Source organism: Leptosomus discolor, chromosome 2 (assembly GCF_034619465.1).
Source record: "Leptosomus discolor isolate bLepDis1 chromosome 2, bLepDis1.hap2, whole genome shotgun sequence".
Taxonomy (NCBI): Eukaryota; Metazoa; Chordata; class Aves; order Leptosomiformes; family Leptosomidae; genus Leptosomus; species Leptosomus discolor.
In genome coordinates this window covers 110,078,261-110,096,676 of record NC_141392.1, presented here as the reverse complement: position 1 = coordinate 110,096,676, position 18,416 = coordinate 110,078,261, and the positions used below count along the sequence as shown (strand labels likewise).

Sequence of the window (18,416 nt, the reverse complement as noted above, 5' to 3'; positions counted from 1 at the left end):
AGATACTATCCCTGTATTTCATAGTGCTGAATAGTCTCAATGTTCTGCTTACATACATAAAGTGTAAAGGTTATACTGTAAAAAACCTAGCACATATAAGGTATGCAACGTGTACAGATATTCCTTTAATGTTATATATGCAGAAAAATGTACACAAATAAGACTGCTATGCATTCCATTCAAAATACATATTTAGACAATACCCAAAAATTTGATTCATTTCTGTAATTCTCTGAGAACTAGAACGATTAAGCAATTGACTTTTCGTTGAAATGTGCATTTCAATACACAAGTCTCCACAGCGTTTAGTTGAAGGAGAATGGCTGGTGTTAGTACCCAGCCAGTAACTTATTGGCATGTACAATTCGTCCTTCCTAATGTCAAAGTTAGCTCTCAGCCTTTACTTATGCTTTTTTTTTTTTCCTTTCTTGAAACACAGGTAAGATTTGTTATAGAAGCATTTTAACTACTGGACGAAGATGGCAAGTCTGATGAGTCAGAGTCTGTTGACCTACGTAGAAGAAGGAAATGTTCCTGCTCTGAAAGCTCTTCTTGAGAAATGCAGGGATGTAGATGAGAGAAATGAGGTAAGATGATTTTTTGAAAGGTCAGTTTCATATTGCAGCTTATTGGTTACAGAATGAATAATTAGTGAGATCACGCTGGTTATTTAATACAGAAATTTCAGTTTTATTTTCAAGTGATTGCTTACCTTTGCACAGACCAAACACAGTATTCGGTCTCTGTCAGCACCTCCGCATCTTTCATTGTGTTTGTTTTCTGACTGTTCTGAGCTGGAAGATGTGGCTCCGTCCTTACTTTGTGAATGGAGGTTATACCTGTATTTCTGCGGCTAGGAATTGTTTCTCAGTTCACGGATCCAGCTGCATGTGCATTCTTGCCCTGTCCGTTTTGGGGTGAAACTTGGGATGGTAACAACTCTTCCCCATATCCTGGTTTCCAGGCAAGAGAAACTTTGTTGTATGATCCAAATAGGTGCATATATTGTCATTTACTCCAAGCAGGTGCTCACCTGGAAGAAAAGCTATGTATCCACAAAGTAAGTCTAGATGTAACCAGGAGGATTAAATGACTTCACCAGGATTGTATAGAAAGTCTTGATACACACTAGGGGAGTTTAAATGTGGGTTATTTGGAATCCTGGGATAGTGTGATAATGGTTAGCTTCTGCTTCTGCTTTGTCATGGCATTTAGTCTGATTTGAGCATATCCCTACCAGCAATTTAAGCGAATGTGCTGCGGTTTCATTGTACTGCACTAAAGATTCCTGAGAGTTTCTGGAGAGGTTTGATTCATGCAAATGTCTCTTGCTAATGACTGTTTACATTGTTTTGCATGATGTTTAAAATTCAGGTTATCTTGATGCACTATTGACTTAATTTGGCATATCAGCTTCTCTCCATAGCTTGGGGCAGTCTGTCAACTTGCTGAGAGCACTTTCTGTTTCATGGTTCTGGGTGTTGATGAAGATACTACACTGTTAGCCCCAAATCAAACCCTCCCAGCTGGGCACCAGTTACTGTGAACAGTTGGCCATTGCTCATTGAGTCTGACAGTCCAGGCAGTTTTTTTACTCACCTTGTAGTGTATGGAAAGCTGGCTTTCCAGTTCATATCTTTTTTTTTTCCCTTTCTTTTTTTTTTTTTTTTTTTTTTTTTTGATAAGTCTTGGAATATGCATGCTCTATTGCATTATTTTTTTAAACCTGCGTAAGATGGAAATAATATTTTTGGAAAGAAGTCAAATGGCATATATTACTCAGAACCAAAAAGAATTATGCAAATGTGAAAACAATGTACAGAATTTAGCCTTACTGTAGTTACTAGATCTGGTCTCAATTAAGACAGTTTTCTTTCACTGTCGGCACATTCATTTCGTGCTCTGTATGTACATATGCTGAGGTGTTTGAGGTGGGAGAATTTTAAGTCTCAGAGCATACACATGAACCTCACCACCTGGCATGCTGTATAGCTGAGAAGAGGGATTGTCTGTTCCCTCTGCTGGTAGTTCCTCTCAACAACATGGGCGAAATCATATGGATAGTCGGTATGGACTTTATCAACAGTGTCCCTGCCTTCACCTTCCTTTCTAAATTTTTCTTGTCTTCTTGGTGGGACTAAGTGCACTCTTGGGTTTCATTAACTGCGTTTTTTTCAGAGATCATTTCCCTGATACTTCATTTTTTTCAGTCTCCTGATATATTGCGTTGGAGAAGATAATTTCTGGAGACATGCATGGTTTGCGTCAGTTTTAAACCCATGGCAGGGGGGTGACTGTTCATACGTATTAATGAGAGGAGTTTTGTTTACATGCTAGCTCTTGATTGGAATTCAGTGGCATTGAGTGCAGTTCTGTTTCCACTTTTGCACCTGCCAAGACATCTTTTCTTCTTGTGTAAAAGCAGAATTCCAAACCAGGAGTGCCAGCAGAGTAGGTCTAAAAAGTTTGCTGGCAAGCCAAGGTTTGCTGGTGCCAGGACCTCCCAGGCTGCGGTGACTTTTCCAATGGTAAGATCGACCTCATTGTTACCAGCGCTTTATATCTTGACTGAGATCACTTGCCAGAAAATCTGAGATGTTCCAGTCAGTTTGTGTATGGATAGTTTTGTTGAATTCACACCAGCAGTTTCAGTTAGATGGAGCAAGTCTCGAGCCTCTCTGCCTTGCTCTGTGCGTCCTGTGCATTCTTCTCTCTCATACCAGATACATTGATTACTTAACAGCTAATGGTAGGTGCTTTCCTTGTGTGATACACTGCGATCCTAACAGCCTTCACTTTCCTTTGATGTGCCTTCCTTTCTGCTTTTCTGCTTTTGACTGTGAAGTACCTTCTGTGTCTTCTGTTCTCCCACAGACTGAAAGAAATCTAATCTGTAAGGTAATGCCACTGATTTCCCTAAAAAGATGCAAGTTTGCCCCTTTATAATTTGGATAATCCAATACTTAGACTTAGCTGTGATGTACAGATACACAGTACTTGATATGCTTGTGAGAAATACAAGCTTGTTTCTGTGTTGATGAAATCTTCATGATTTGCTAAAACATTGAAACTATATTGGAGAATTTCCTAGCAAAAAGGGAAGGATTTTTTTCAGTACCTCTGTGGAAAAGTTTTACATCTGTAGGAGCACCGGAGCCAGTCTACAACTGTATGGCACTTCTTACAGGAGGGGATCATTTTCCCATCCACAACCTCCTCTTGCCCAGAGATGCTTTTGTTTGGTTTGTGTTACATGTCTGTGGAAGACGATCACAGTGATAATGGTGAAACTGTTCAGAGAGGGATGAGAAGAATGCTCATGCTAAAATAGGGGGATTTGTGTTGCTAAAGCACTGCTTGGAAAGGACCTCCTCTAGAGATTACCTGGTCCTGTGTCCTGAGGTGGGTTTGTTTGAGGCAGCTGGAATGGGCTGGGTCCAGCACAGCGCAGTCCCAGCCTGTGTTTACAGAGACCCCACACAGCTCCCCCAATACCAAAACCTGGGCACCTCCACTCAGTACAATGAGGTTTCTGTCTGCCCAGTTCTCCAGCCTGTCGAGGCCCCCCCGGGTGACAGCACAAGTGTCTGGTGCATCAGCCACTCCTCCCAACTTTGTATCGGCTGCGAAGGTGCTGAGGGTGCACTCTGTCCCATTGCCCACGTCCTTAATGAAGGGGTTAAACAGGACCCCAGTATTGACCCCTGTGGTACTGCACTAGTGACTGGCCTCCAGCTGGACGGTGTTCCACTGATCACAACCCCCTGAGCCCAGCAGTCCAGCCAGTTTCAATCCACCTTGCTGTCCATTTATCTAGTCTGTGCTTCGTTAGTTTGTCTGTGTGGATGCTGTGGGAGACAGTGTCTAAATCCTTGCAAGAGATGTGATAAGCAGTGTCCCAGCTCTTCATCCACCAAGCGAATGATGTCATCACAGAAGGCAGTCAGGTTGGCCAGCTATGATTTCCTGGATCACTTGGCATGTGCATTCCCGAAATATTAACTTGTGTATAAAGAACACATCATAAAGAGCAAAAGTTACGACTGTTCTCTCCTCCAAAGAGAGCTGTTCTTCTAGAAAGTAGTATTTTCCTTCCCCTTGATTTTTTTGAGCATTTTTTTTTTTTTTTATGACCAGACCTACTACTGCTTGTTGATGCGAAACATACTTTAGGATCTAAAAGCAAAGGTATAATTTTGGATGTATACAGTGTGCAGTTATAAGAACATAAACCTCTATGAGAGCATATTTTTCCCTGTAAAAAACTGCAGTTAGATACGATGTTGTGTTCTGTCATGAGTAATGCTGTTGGTTATCCATAATTTCATGGGGAAGATTCTGTGCAGACTAGTTAGGAAACAGCTGATGAACCAGAAACCTTCTTTGAAAGAATGAGTGCATTTCTGTGTGTGTTTGTTTTTTTTTTTAAAAAAATTTTTTTTTTTTTGTACCTAAAGATATTTGATGAGTTCTTTCTGCTCTTTATTAATCTTACTGTTAACTGTTTTACTAATGAAGATTAGTGATCTGTGTTCTGGTTCTGCATTAGTTTCTGTTATTTTCAGGGAAATTGCTGGTATATGGCTCCTAACATGTAGTTTTTGCATCATTTAGAGATAATTCAAGTTTTCTATATGGTATGGAGAAAAGACAGAAGAGAGGTCAGGAAAAATTCTCTTTGTTTATTAGGCTTGTTGAAATTAACACATTTACTGTCAAATTTAGTAAGTTTTACTTTTCGTCATGCAGAGCACTTGTATATTAGAAACTGCTGACACAGAAATAGGCTGATGGAAGGGTGACAGATTGTCACTGACTTTTAAAACATCCGTGAAGGCAAATACACCAGCTTTTCTCTCTCTCATCTTCCCTGAGATGAGGCTGTCTGTCAAGAACCTGTGCTGCACAGGGCAGGGGTGGTGGTGTGTGTATTTGGTACACTGTCGGATGAAAGTGTGGTGTATAACTTTACTATTTTTTCCAAGACTTCAGCAACAAATCTTCCTGTTGCTCTGAATCAGTGTGTGTGTTTTGATGGCCATTGTGGTTCCTAGGCTAGATGGATTTATTTATTAATTTCTAACCAATGGGTCTGATTTACTTCAGATGTAAAAATATAACAGCTCTATTAGAGGTGTCTTCAGTGCGCAAATCATTCAGAAAGAAAGATATTTAACAACATAACTTTTTTTTGTAGTGCTTTTTAATGTCTGACGTGTTTGGTTTGTTTTTTTTTTTTTTTTGTTTCGTATGGGACAGGCTTAATATCATGTTCTCCATTTTTATTGCAAGCTTACTGTGTGGTTTGACAACCAGTCGTCCTCACCGCTTCTCACTGGCAATTAAAAACTGGAAACAACTTAATGTTCCTCTGTAGTTTTTGGCTTTTAATTGTCGGTGTATGCGAGTCATTGACATCACTTGACGATGCATCACTTTTCCTATCTTTTTGTTTTCAGAATGGCCAGACTCCACTCATGCTGGCTGCTGAGCAAGGCAATTTAGAAATTGTCCAAGAGCTTCTCAAGAAGGGAGCTAATTGCAACTTGGAAGATGCAGTAAGTATTAGTGCTCTATGTGATGGTACCTCACAGCAGAGGAAGAGGAAATTTCAAGGGGCAGGCAGAGAAAAGGAATTTAGGTTAGTGTGGTGGGGAGGTAGGGGGAAAAGGTGGAAAATTATAACATATAAGAGAAGCTTTCACCAAAATTGCTTGGCTTTGCATTCCTCTGATTCAATTCTTCTTAAGTAATAGGGATATTTAAGATGTTTTAAATGTCTGAGGGTCTCTGCTGAATGCTGCTGGTGTTTCTTCTGGGAAATTAGTACTAGGAAGCTATAATGATAGGATTGGCAGTAGTCGACATAAAAAGATAGATGAAACAGAGAAACAAAGCGTCAAAGATGAAATCCAAGTGATTTTACTCATCTCAGTGATGTTTTGGTATGTTGGTTGTTTTTCTTGTGGGTGTGTTTTTTGGTTTTTTGGGGGTTTTTTTTGGCTTCATTTTGGTGTGTTTCAATAAATACGGAAGAAGAATTTAGGTTAAAGGATTATTTCAGGTGAAAGCTAGAACAGTGGCAGAGAAGGGTTTCAAATTTATGAATCTTTTTCCTGCCTTTGTGAAAGAGGTTGACTCTAGGTGTAAGATGTCCAGAGGCGTGAATAGGACAGAGGTGGTGTTAAAAAGTTGGAAACATCTCTGTATTCCAATGAAGAATGATAAACTGGAAAAGGATGTTGCTTATGGCTTTTTCTTTTTCCTTCTGCGCTTAGTTTAATTGTAGCAGTGTAGACATCCAGGGGAGGTCTGGTATGAAACCTGTCTTTTTGGCTTGGTGTTTTGTGTTTGTGTTTTTTTTTTTTTTAAAAGGTCTCTATTTTTGGAAACATTTTATTACATTTGCTGTGAATGTTACAGTTCCTGTACTTACAGGAAGAACAGTTACTGTATAAACTGTTGCTATACTTATATCTATGAAGCTGTGGTCCACATTCCCCCATATATTAGCCCCTCGGATGCTGTCATCCACATGTAGGTGGAGACAGACCACCACCATTTTCTGTGGTTTTGGTTGCCATCTCATGCCCACCTAGCGGTTCTCAATGTCTTGACCTCATTCTCAAGTCCTTTGTAGGTGTTGCTTCCTCCATAAAATTGTTCAGAAGTTAACCTGCAGTGAACTGAAGAATGGAGAGCAATGGATATTGGGTAGGAGAGGGGAGATTTGGAGTCCTTGTTGATCTGTACTTTTGTATGTGTAACTGGTAGCAGGTAGTCTAAGTTCGTTACTTTTTTTATTTATAAAGGACAGCTTTTTTTAAGGGGTTGTGAATTTGCTATTGTGGGTTAACACAACTACCTATTTTTTCAAGTGTTTGAAATATTGAATATCACTTAAAAATATTTTCTCTTTTTCTAGGATAACTGGACAGCTCTTATTTCAGCAGCCAAAGAAGGACATGCAGCTATTGTAGCAGAGCTACTCAATTATAATGTCAGTTTGGAGCATCGGGATTTGGTATGTGTTGTCCTAGTGTAAAAATAAAATAGTTTTTAGTAAGAAGAATGGTTTTGGGAGTTGGACATTTTCAGTTCTGTAAAACAAACCAAAGATCTTTTATTCTTAAATTATGTACTCAGTGCTGTTGAAACAGGAAAGCATATATACTTAAATACTGGTTTTACAGCTGTAAGATGGTTACCTTAGTGTTGATAAAGGCAACGTGTTTTCTAGGGCTGCTTTTTTTCCTCTTAATTTGCTTTGGAAAAAAGCTAAACTGAAGAACATTTTGGTTTTTGGGGTATGTTTTGTATGGGTGGAGTTTTTTTGGGGGGAGAGTTGATTTGTTGGAGGGGTTTTTTTTGTGGTGGTGGCATTTTTTAAGGTATTCTGGTAGAATAAATGTTATCTTTTCCCAGAAGATACCTATCCATATTTACTTTTTCTCTAGACAACCATGGTTATTGATATAGCAGTCCTTGTTCTCAATATCCTGGATTTTTTTTTCATTCATCTTGCCCAATTTTTCATACGGAAAAGTGGGTGCTATAGTCCAGTCCACTTAAAGAATTACAGGAATTGCTTATGTGATTAGAAGGTTAGATGCCTCTGAAGAGCTATAGTCTTGTCTCCCTTGACTTAAGAGGGAATTGGGTACCTTCAAGGACTAATTTTGTTTTGCTTAATTCAGAGTATAGAAAACCACTAGCAGAGAGTTCAAGTGCTTCATTTAATTGAAGTTCCACTCTGTGTGAAGGCTGAGGCATCTTGCTGTGACCTACTAATCTGGCTTTTTCATGGGGGTGATGTGAAGCACAGCCACATGGCCAGTGGTTGATTTCTAGGCTTGTATCAGTCTGAGAGGAATCTTACACCTCCCCAAAAGAGAAGTAAATTGTACTTTCAGTTATCAGAGCCATACTGTTATTTTGAAATTACTTTTGGTTACCTGACCTGTCAAATGCCTGAGGTAGTGAAACCTCAGTGTCTGCTGGTTTACAAGCTTAAATGAACACACCAATGCAGTTTGAAATTAATTGCTCTTGTTACTCCCTTAAGAGGATACATGATTTGCTGCTTTTTTGTGAAGAAGCAAGTCATTTTATTGTTCTTTGGTGAAGGCCAGCTGTTACGCAAATCAAAACTGAACCCTCAATGTTAATTGATTTGGATTCTAGACTTTTGTTCTAAGATAGTGCTTTCTTTTTGGTTTGTTTATCCAGTGATAGGATTCATATGCACTTCAAGTCTGAACTGAGTGTTTGCAGCAAATTCAGGAACATTTAGGACATGACATTCTCCCCCAAGTTTTGCATACAGCAGGAAATAGGTACTTTCATACATGTGCTTATTATTTGTCCTGAGTAAGGTTGTGTAGTCAGTCCTTACTACGTTTTGGACTTGCAAAACAGTCTTAGGACAAATACAAAATGAAATGAAAGTCACTAATTAGGTTTCTGAAGAGTGTTTTTCAGTTTTTATGTTTCTCTGAATTGTGCCCGCCAGGGAGGGTGGACTGCCCTCATGTGGGCATCATATAAAGGCCGTACCGAAGTAGCTAAACTGCTGCTTGAGAAAGGAGCAAATCCAAACATCACAGGAATGGTAAGTGTTAGTCTTAAACACCCCCCTCCTCCCAAATGTTTAAAATCCTGAATTGTACACTCATCTTACTGTCTTGATTAAACATTTTGCATTTTTTGCAATATAGCATTAATCACATTTATAAAGGGACTGCTTTAATAATCTGTATGACAGCCACTGGTTTTTGGATTAATTTTATTTTTTTTTAATTAAAGCAAATGACTGAATAGTTCTTAATAAGATTCAAATTAGCAGGAGAGGAAAAAATAGAAAAGATAAGTAGTGTATCTAATGCTACTTGTATAACAATTGTAATTTTTCTGCTTCTGTGGAAGTTGATGAAGTAACTAATATGTGCAATTTAGAAACAATAATTTGTTTTAATTGTTTCATAATAGTTTTTTAGTGGGCTAGATTATATGATTATGTACCATACATGTGAGAGAGAATTAAGAAACTTAAGATTTTTAAATTTACTTAATTTTATAAACTTTTTATATTAAAGTACAGGCATGTTGAAACTTGAATGAACAATTTGTTTGTACTGTCAGCTCTCAGGTGTTTGAGGCAACAGTGAACAATCAGGGAAGAACACTAGTGACTTCCCTTTCTGATTGTCGGTTTTGTCTGGTTTGCGTATGCAGCTTCTGCGTGCATGATGTGACTGACCGATCTGCGGTCCTGATTGCTTAGGGGTATTGCAGAGCTGTCCGTTGCTTCTGTCTTGCATTACAAACGTTTATGTTAAGATGAGGATGTGAATTTTTAAACCTTGTTTAAGGAGTTATAAAACTTCTAACCATAAGATTTGTTCAGAAGAGTAGACATCTTCCTAGGTATCATTGAGACAATGTACTAGGCAACAGTTAATTGATATGTAGTTAGATTTATTTCTGTTTATTCCTTCTTCTATGGGTTTATTGTCTCTTGGAGCATTGTGATCAATATTGTTTATGATTTTATTTCATGTGTTGTTTTTTTTTTTAAATTCTAAGCAATACAGTGTTTATCCAATTATTTGGGCAGCAGGACGGGGCCACTCCGATATAGTACATCTCTTACTGCAACATGGAGCTAAAGTGAACTGCTCTGACAAAGTAAGTTATATAATATTTCCTTTCTTTAATACTTGATACATTTCCTGTAAGTTTTATTAAAAAAAATAAAAATCTGAGTGTCTGATTTTAAAAACACCCGCTGTTCTATTTTGCCCATGAGATTAGAATTAGTGTGCAGGAGTAAGTCATTATACTTGGAAGAGGTTTTCCCATAGTATGCTGAAGGTGAACATTTATTTCAGTGGAGCATATTTCTGTTTTATAAGCTATTGGAAACCTTGCTATCCTAGGTTGTATAGAAAAAGTAATTCTTACAGCTATCATCTACAAAGAAAAAGTTAAAATGTCTTTTCAAATGCTTGTGTGAATTCACAAGACTGAATTATATCCTTGTAAAAACTAAAGCAATAAAGTATGGGGTGAGTACTAGATTGTAGGGGTTATTAAATACAGAGAGCAATATGATAAAATATTATAAATGTTTTTGCAGTATGGAACCACCCCGCTGGTTTGGGCAGCGAGGAAGGGTCATCTGGAGTGTGTGAAATACTTGCTGCAGATGGGAGCTGATGTTGATCAAGAAGGAGCTGTAAGTAACCGTTTGTTTTCCAGTGATAAGGTGTGGGTACATACGTCTGTGTGTCCTGTTTTATTTTATAATACGAATACCAAGAAATACATGAAAGAAGACAAAATGTTGATGTTGGAGTATATTACTTTCCAGCTGTTTGCAAACTGTGTGTGAGGATTATTTAAACATCTTTTTGCCTTTTAATAAAAATACTATGTAACCAGGCAGTCGAGTTGACAGTTGACACACTGTTATGTAAAGTGCAAATTTTAATGGCTGTAAATGAATTTAGATTATTGTTCTCTGAAAGTTAATGCTAAAAATTCGTTTTGTACCCAGGCCCCATACGTCAAACAACTTATTCCTCAGTGCTATTTGAAAAATAAATCAAACACAAAGCATCTTTTGAAAATAATAATGTCTGTTGTGCCTTTTCAGAAGTGGGAAATTTTTTATAATTTTTCAGCTGCATATTGTTTTAAATAAAACAGATTTTTTTGTTGTTGTCTAAGATGCTTAAAATGCTTGTCAAAATAAAAAAAAAAATCAGTAAAAATTAAGTGGAAAATTAGGACAGCTTTTGGTATTCATATGATTATTTCTGAAGTTCTTCAGAAAACCTCTTTGTGAGTGGTATTGGCAGTCCCGGGTGCTTTGGTAATACTATGTTCCTGTATGAAAGGTGTTTGACTGTGCGCGTGATGTTCAGGAGTTAAAATAAACTGAACTGACCTTTACTGTTTGCATTTGAAGTGTTTTCTACTGTAGTATTTAGTTTGTTTATTTTTTTAAAAAAAGCCTAGCAAACGCACACTTTAAAACATAAAGTTGAAGGCACATTAAGATGATTAACAAAGCAATGTCAGTAAGTGTTCTTTTGTTATTTAAACTGCTGATACAATGACGATTTCTATATCCACTGTACAATAAAATCTGTTGTTTTTGTTTAAAGAATTCTATGACTGCACTTATTGTAGCAGTGAAGGGTGGTTATACTGACTCAGTAAAAGAAATACTGAAAAGGAACCCAAATGTAAACTTAACAGATAAAGATGGAAATACAGCTTTGATGATTGCATCAAAGGAGGGACATACTGAAATCGTGCAGGATCTTCTTGATGCTGGAACTTATGTGAACATTCCTGATAGAGTGAGTAAATTTTCATTGTGCCTTTTTTTTAATATATATATTAAAAATATATCTATATATATATATTTAAATACCAGTGTACGCAGATTTGTGAGTACACTATTTTTTTCAGGCTTTCTAATTTTTCTGCCACCTAGGGGTATTTTTATGTATTGCTGTTTTACAAATACGCAAAGTGGCAAACGTTGCTGTGTGAAGGTAAAGGATAAACTACGGAAACTACTCTTTTTTTCTTTGAGATTCTTGAATTATGAGTTACCATAGGGCACGGAAGTTATTTATGGTTGCATATTTGTTGTATCTGTAACGTAAGACTTAACTAGTGAACTAACTTGCAGATTTGCTCTGGGGTTGTTGGTGCTAATACATGTGGTAGTGCTGTTAAAATTGTAACACAGCGGATATCCTAAACCAGAATTCAGCCTCTACCTTTCTCTTGTACAATGAAAGTTTTTACTAGGAAACTTGCATGTATTGGAGGAAGACTTCAGCTCTGGGTTAAGACATGTAAACGTAGCTGTTGAAAGGTGTGCTGTGTACCTGAGCTGCGATTGCATTGTTCAGTAGAGGCATGCAGCGGGCAGCGACCGGAGCGGCAATCTGCTTGCGAGCCACTCAGGGATTTGCCTGGTTGCTTATACAGGTGCCCTGGACTGCCTGCAGTGTGTCCTCTTGATAGGCAGGCTCTTCTGAAGTGCCAGAGGCAGGCCAAGCACTGCACCCTTGGGGCTATAGGTGGATAGATACCTAAATGTAGGTGCCTCTGTCAAGATCAGTGTCTTATTTCAGAGCAGTAATATGGCTTTGAGACTGAATTCCCAGTCCCTAAATTGTATTGCTTGGGGTTGCAGAGAAGAGAGGAAAACCTCATAATATTTGCCTTGTAATTTTAAAAGGATTTTTGGATGCGTTTTCCTATATTTCAGGTGTCAGCTTGGTGCGTTTCTTAGATGGTTTTGTACTGAGCTGCAGTGTTGCATGTGAAAGCAAATTTCACCTCGGGCACGTATCAAAGCAAAACTTCAAATATTTAAGAAAATGCATTGCAATCTGCTTTCCCACCTATACTGTCACAAAATTCTACAACTGTCTGCATTTCTGTGCCTTTAGGAAGGATAAATTACAGCTTGCAGTACAGCTGACTGTGTTCCAAAAATACATCAAACAATGAGTAGTCTTAGTTTCAGATGCTGGAGTAGTTTTGATAAGGAAAATTTCTTGGTTTGCAGCCAGGTATGTTGTGACTGTGATTGATAGGGGATCTACTACTACTGAGCTTTCTAGCTGAATTCCACACCTGTGATTTAGCTAGACTTCTATTTCTTTTTCCTGTTTCATCATAAAAGAAGTGTTAGGTAATTTTAGGATTTCATTTTCTGAAATTCTGGCGTATCCTTAAGTGTGTTAAAATCAGAAGCCTGAGGCAGAATTGTAACTTTGTTTCACGTATATACAACTCCATTTACCACAGCAAAATGTTTTTTCTTTTAATCAATTTGACATAAAATCAGCCTTCTGCTTCTTTTCTTTACAGCATCATAGTGCATGTAAACAGGATGGCAGTCAAATCTGCACCAAAAAAAGGGATAAAAAAATTCTTTAAAATTCTTGAAGATCTTTTGTCAGCTGTGAAACATCTAAAGGAGGCAGCTGACATTCTTGTCTTGACTGTAAAGAGGTTATTACTGTGAGTGATTGGTCTTCCTATGAACAGAGAACAGCTGGATTTTTTCATACTTAATTTATGTTGTTATTGTTTAGGATTTAAGCTGGACCTATTTTGGGGGTGTTTGTTTTTCTGTAAACATATATTTCATCTCTTTGCAAAAAAAAAACCCAAAAAATGGAGTCCAGACTTTTTTCTCCTATATGCCCCTTTTGTTTCAGATGGAACTATTTTTTATATCTTTATATAAAATGAGTGCAGATTTCTTAATGTAAATAGGTGTAATGTATATTTTGAGGCTATAATTTATTGTGTATTGCATTTCTTTTTGCTAAATAATATTAATTTATCTTTGATATTCTTTCACAATTTTTCTAGAGTGGAGATACAGTGCTGATTGGAGCTGTAAGAGGAGGTCACGTTGAAATTGTGAGGGCCCTGCTCCATAAATATGCTGATATAGATATCAGAGGTCAGGTAAGTACAACAATGTAGATGTTAGAATAGTTCTTACATAGAACTTGAATTTGAATAACAAACAATTATACCATGCTTCTAAAAACAGGGCTTTAACCACTTGCTCAGTCTCCTGTGTAGGAAACTCAGATTCCCATCAAACATTAAAAATCCATCATGTTGCCGTGCAGTTTTTAAGATATAAGAAGACATATGTAATTTTAATGACTTAAGAGGCATTTTTTTCAGTTAATTTGTATAATGATTGAAAAGCAAAAGATGTGAATTGAACTTATTTCATCTGCACTACTGAACAGATTTAAAATAATGAAATACTTTTTAAATGCCTTAATATTATTTGAATACTTAACATTTTAAATTTAATATCAATATATTAAGTTATAGTACACCTTAAATTGCATCTGTTGTCAGTGCAATTCTGTCACGATGGTTGGTTGGTTCTTGTCTCCTTCGCTAACTTCCTTTGTCATGTTAAGCAGTGTTGTCAGTGATTTCCATGTTTTCTACCTGCCCCTTCTTTCTTTTCTTGTCCTTTGATTAAGAGACTGGTTTTGTTCGTCTACCGAAAGCTCTCTTACTCAGCACAGTGCTTGTTTTTCTTGTTACGTTTAACTTAGTTTCTTTTGCTTGAAGCTATTCAAATCACTCTTCTCGCAGGCACGTATGTTCTGCCAAGTTTGAACACAAAATAAACTAGTCATTGTGTGCTGCGAAGATTCAGTGCCTGCTATTGATGCAGAGCCTCTTTGAAAAGCCAAGAAGCTTTTAGTTTGGAGAAAAAGTAGTGTTTGGATCTCTTCCTCTAACCTGCCACTGCAAACCTGGAATTGTGTGTCTCAGTTTCTTGCTGACCTGGCTCTGAAAATCTGGAGCTTTTCAACATCTTGATATGACCCAGGCAATATGGAAAACAGCAAGAGGATCCAGCCTCCTCGAATGGGGAAGCTTGTGACTTCTGGCAGTGTGAGGGTGTCCGTATAGCCATTTGCAGTGGTTAATCTAGAGAATACGTTTCTGGCCTTGTGGACACAGCAGAAGTGAGTACCATCAGAGGAAGATTCTGGCTGTGTGCTTCAGATCTTCAGGTTAGGACCAGCAGTATCAAAATCGGTGATGAGCACTAGTGTTTAGCACCTCCCCTGCTGTTCAGCACTGCAGTGCCTGTCTGCCAGCCAGACCTGTTCTGGGGAGATTTGCTGCATGCCCAAATCTGTGATGTTCCAGAAAGATTACTGTCTCTTGTCCAGCCTTCCAGCAGTTGTGTTCCTTGCTGCTTATTAATTCATAAGGACACTAGTCAGGGCAGACCTTGAGCAGATAAAACGTGACTGTAGGGCTCTGGGAGCGAGTATTGGGGCAGTGGTGGGGCTCAGGTGGTGTTCTCCTCAACCCTTCTTCTAAGGGGGAAGGGCCTAGCTGGAGGCATCTGGCAGACCAGTGCCTGGCTGTGCAACTGATGTTGCTAGCGAGGAGTCAGATTCCTCAGGCTGGTGTCTTGTTGGAAGCCATGAAGGCCAGAGGACATGAAACCCAGGTGACCAGAGAGGAAAGAAATCTTAGTGACCATGCTTGTTAGACTGTTGAGAAAGGCTTTAAACTCAGTTTGCTGTGAAGCCCACAAGTGGGAGAGGAAGAGCTGCAAATGAAAGAAGCAAGCAAGGGAGGAGGCTGCAATTCCTGCTTAGAAGCAGGTGTGTGTTCAGAGGCTTTTCTTAAATGTCTCTACACAAGTGTGCATCAAACAGTAGGAGTCGTGGTGCCGTCACTAAGCTACAGAAAGACTGCAGACACGGACACTTCCTGGGATAGCATGTGTCACTGGGACAAAAAAAATGAAGATGGCCCAATCAGATTTGCAACCATTGCCTCTGGTTCAGTGGGACACAATGTACGTCTGATCTGCATTCTGGTACTTTTGCTGACTTTTGTGTCCATCTGCTTTTACAGCTTTCCAGCTTGCGTGGTATGTTTTTAGGCCAGCCAGCCAGTTCAACAGTTCTGTTAAGCTATACTGTAAAACTGAGAACAAAATGGAAAAAAAGTTTTGAAGGCCTGGAAGTAGTTAGCACTTCCGTATTCTAATAGAAGAGAATTTTTATTTTTTTTAAATTTATTTTTTTATTTTTTTTTTTTAGAAAAAGCTGCAGAGAAACATGACTTGGGAAGTGGGAGTAAAAAAGGCAACACTGGAAAAAGTTGTTTTATTTCATTGGAAAACTTGTATATTTGAGTTACAGCTGAATGCTCATATATAGTTTTGGAAACTGTTTCAATCTGCTTGGATTGTTAAAGCTCTTAATATATTTTGCATAGGTTTTTAAAATAAATTTGTGTTCTCTAGCCAGATTTCCATTTTCCCACAAAGTTCTGCTGATGTGGCAGTAGATTTGATGGCGTTTCCCTTTGCCCCAAGCTTTGCTAAAATTTGCTGTATTATGTGCTGATTTCCATACAGTGGTTGTACTTCACGTACAGTTTTTGAAATTAATCCAACTGCATGAAAGTACTGTTACCATTTAATACTCTCTTTTTTTTTTTCAGGATAATAAAACTGCTTTATATTGGGCAGTTGAGAAAGGAAATGCTACAATGGTGAGGGATATCTTGCAATGCAACCCTGATACTGAAACATGTACAAAGGTAACAATTAGAATTTTTAGTTTAATTGCTTTGTTTAGCATCTGTTCTTTTCTCAACTCCTTTGTGGCATTAAGATAATACCAAATTCAGGTTTTGTGAAGTGTTGGTACCTTGCATGCTGTAAAAAAAAAAAAAAAAAAAAAAGAAATTTCTTCTGAAATACAGTATTTATTTTCAGCAATGGTAATGTCCACTTTATTGATAAACATCACCTACTACTAAAACTCGGTAGTAGGGAGGGTGTAGATACTTTACCTCAGCATCATTGACATGACCAGCAATAAGGAGTAGAGAGCAGGTGCTGTTGGAAACTGGGAAGATTGGTTGCTGATATTACTAATCATGGCAGTTCAGACCACCATTTATTGCATGTGCAGGAATAAAAAAAATAGAGGAATTAGTATGTACAGCAGTGAATTATGTCTTCCATGAGTCTCTCTTCAAATATCTTGTATTATGTCTGAATCTTGTGTTTCTCTGTTTGACACTGTTATTAACAGAAGTGTCTTTTGTTCTCTGAGACTAATCAATCTAGAATACAGGGTCTGTGCTACTTTTTCAATAAGATATGTGCTGAAGTGTTGTTACTTGCACAGTAAAAAATTCTTTTAAAAGTTTGGGATTTTGTTTGTTACACTATCACTAATTTTTGCTTGGTTTTGAGTATACAAAGAAGATCTTTTGATTAAGCCTACTTTTCCCTTTTAGGATGGAGAAACACCACTTATAAAGGCAACCAAGATGAGAAATATTGAAATAGTAGAGCTTCTTCTGGATAAAGGAGCTAAGGTCTCTGCTGTAGACAAGGTAAAGAATATTTGTTTGTTTACTTTAGTATATTTAATCATTTTAGCTTTGCAGCAAAATTTTGTAGCTGTCTAGGCTAATACAGAATGAACAATTAAATAGACCATAATACTTAAATGCTTAGTCTCTCATTAGTCTCTTAATAATTAAATAGACCATAATACTTAAATATACATTAATTCCCACCATTAATATATTGATTTTTTGTTCGTATTAGGGTGCTTTTAGTAATATGAAAAGAAAAAAGTCCAGGTCAAGAATAAAAATTTCACAGATAAGAATACTAATTCTTAATATGCTTGAAAAAGAGGATAGAGACTGGTTGTTGTTTGTCACTGAGGTTTGTTTTTGGTTAATAGACGTTAAACTAAGCAATGACAAGGACAAATACAATGGTTTGTTTGTTGCTGTCCTCTTATGCATTACTTACTTTGACTGTGAACTTTTTAAATACAGGAACATTTATTTGATACTTTTTTAGCCTCTTAGTATTATATTTAGAGCAAGTAAGTAATAATGTTGATTTGATCTTATAAAGGAAACTTTTATCAGAAAGCTTTTTGGAGAAGTCTGAGCAGACATCGAAACAATTCTGACAAGCGGTACCTCTTGTTCCAAACAAGTCTCTGAATTTGCTAGTAGACACTTGTTTCTAAACAGAGACTACAGTTTTCATGAACCTTAAGATACTAGTTATAATCATTAAAGAAAGAAGGTAGTGCCTTAGATTTAGCATTATAAGAACTGCCTTTTGACATGTCTCTTCTGAAACTTTTGTAATGCTTTTTCGTCAGGAAAAAACGCTGTCAGGGTTAACGCTGTTGAAAATACCTTAAGATGTATTTCAAGTAAATACATTTGAAACAACGTAGAATATATGCTGTGTTCATAGTCTTGGGAATTCATGTTAGATATTACAAGTTTTTCTCTGAATTGCAGAAAGGAGATACGCCGCTTCATATTGCCATTCGTGGAAGAAGCCGTAAACTTGCTGAATTACTCTTAAGAAATCCAAAAGATGGTAGATTGCTTTATAGACCCAACAAAACAGGAGAGACACCTTACAATATTGACTGTAGCCACCAGAAGAGTATTTTAACACAGATATTTGGAGCCAGTAAGTATAAGTATTTAATTTTATATTTTTTTTATCACTTGTGTGTTGAGAATTCAGTTTATTCAATTCTGTAATGAAAAGTGGTAACCATTTAGGTTTTTTTAATGTTGCAGCTAGTGGCAGAGATTTACAAAAAACAGTTGGCAAAAAGTTTCATCATTCTAAAAGCCTAAGTCAAATGTACCTTTTATTTTTGACCGTGCAACACGTGCAGATCATTTTGGTATTACTTGGATCTTGCTCGTGTAAGAACTGTTTTCTTTGACTTACTGTGATTTGGGAATTTTTTTTGTCTGTTGTGGTAAGCTATATTGGTTTTGATAATTAGATAACATTTATG

General features: G+C 37.4%; 1 protein-coding gene across 3 annotated transcripts in view; it reads left to right on the top strand.

Annotated features, from left to right (window-relative positions):
- Positions 1-479: 479 nt before the first annotated feature.
- KIDINS220 (kinase D interacting substrate 220) overlaps positions 480-18,416 on the top strand; it is a 73,812-nt gene continuing 55,875 nt past the window's right edge. For all 3 annotated transcript variants that reach the window (XM_086482507.1, XM_086482506.1, XM_086482505.1), the window contains exons 1-11: positions 480-587; positions 5,460-5,558; positions 6,926-7,024; positions 8,513-8,611; positions 9,586-9,687; positions 10,139-10,237; positions 11,172-11,369; positions 13,414-13,512; positions 16,054-16,152; positions 16,861-16,959; positions 17,899-18,076. In XM_086482507.1, coding sequence (XP_086338633.1) covers positions 480-587; positions 5,460-5,558; positions 6,926-7,024; positions 8,513-8,611; positions 9,586-9,687; positions 10,139-10,237; positions 11,172-11,369; positions 13,414-13,512; positions 16,054-16,152; positions 16,861-16,959; positions 17,899-18,076 — 1,279 coding nt within the window. The remainder of the gene's footprint in view (positions 588-5,459; positions 5,559-6,925; positions 7,025-8,512; positions 8,612-9,585; positions 9,688-10,138; positions 10,238-11,171; positions 11,370-13,413; positions 13,513-16,053; positions 16,153-16,860; positions 16,960-17,898; positions 18,077-18,416) is intronic.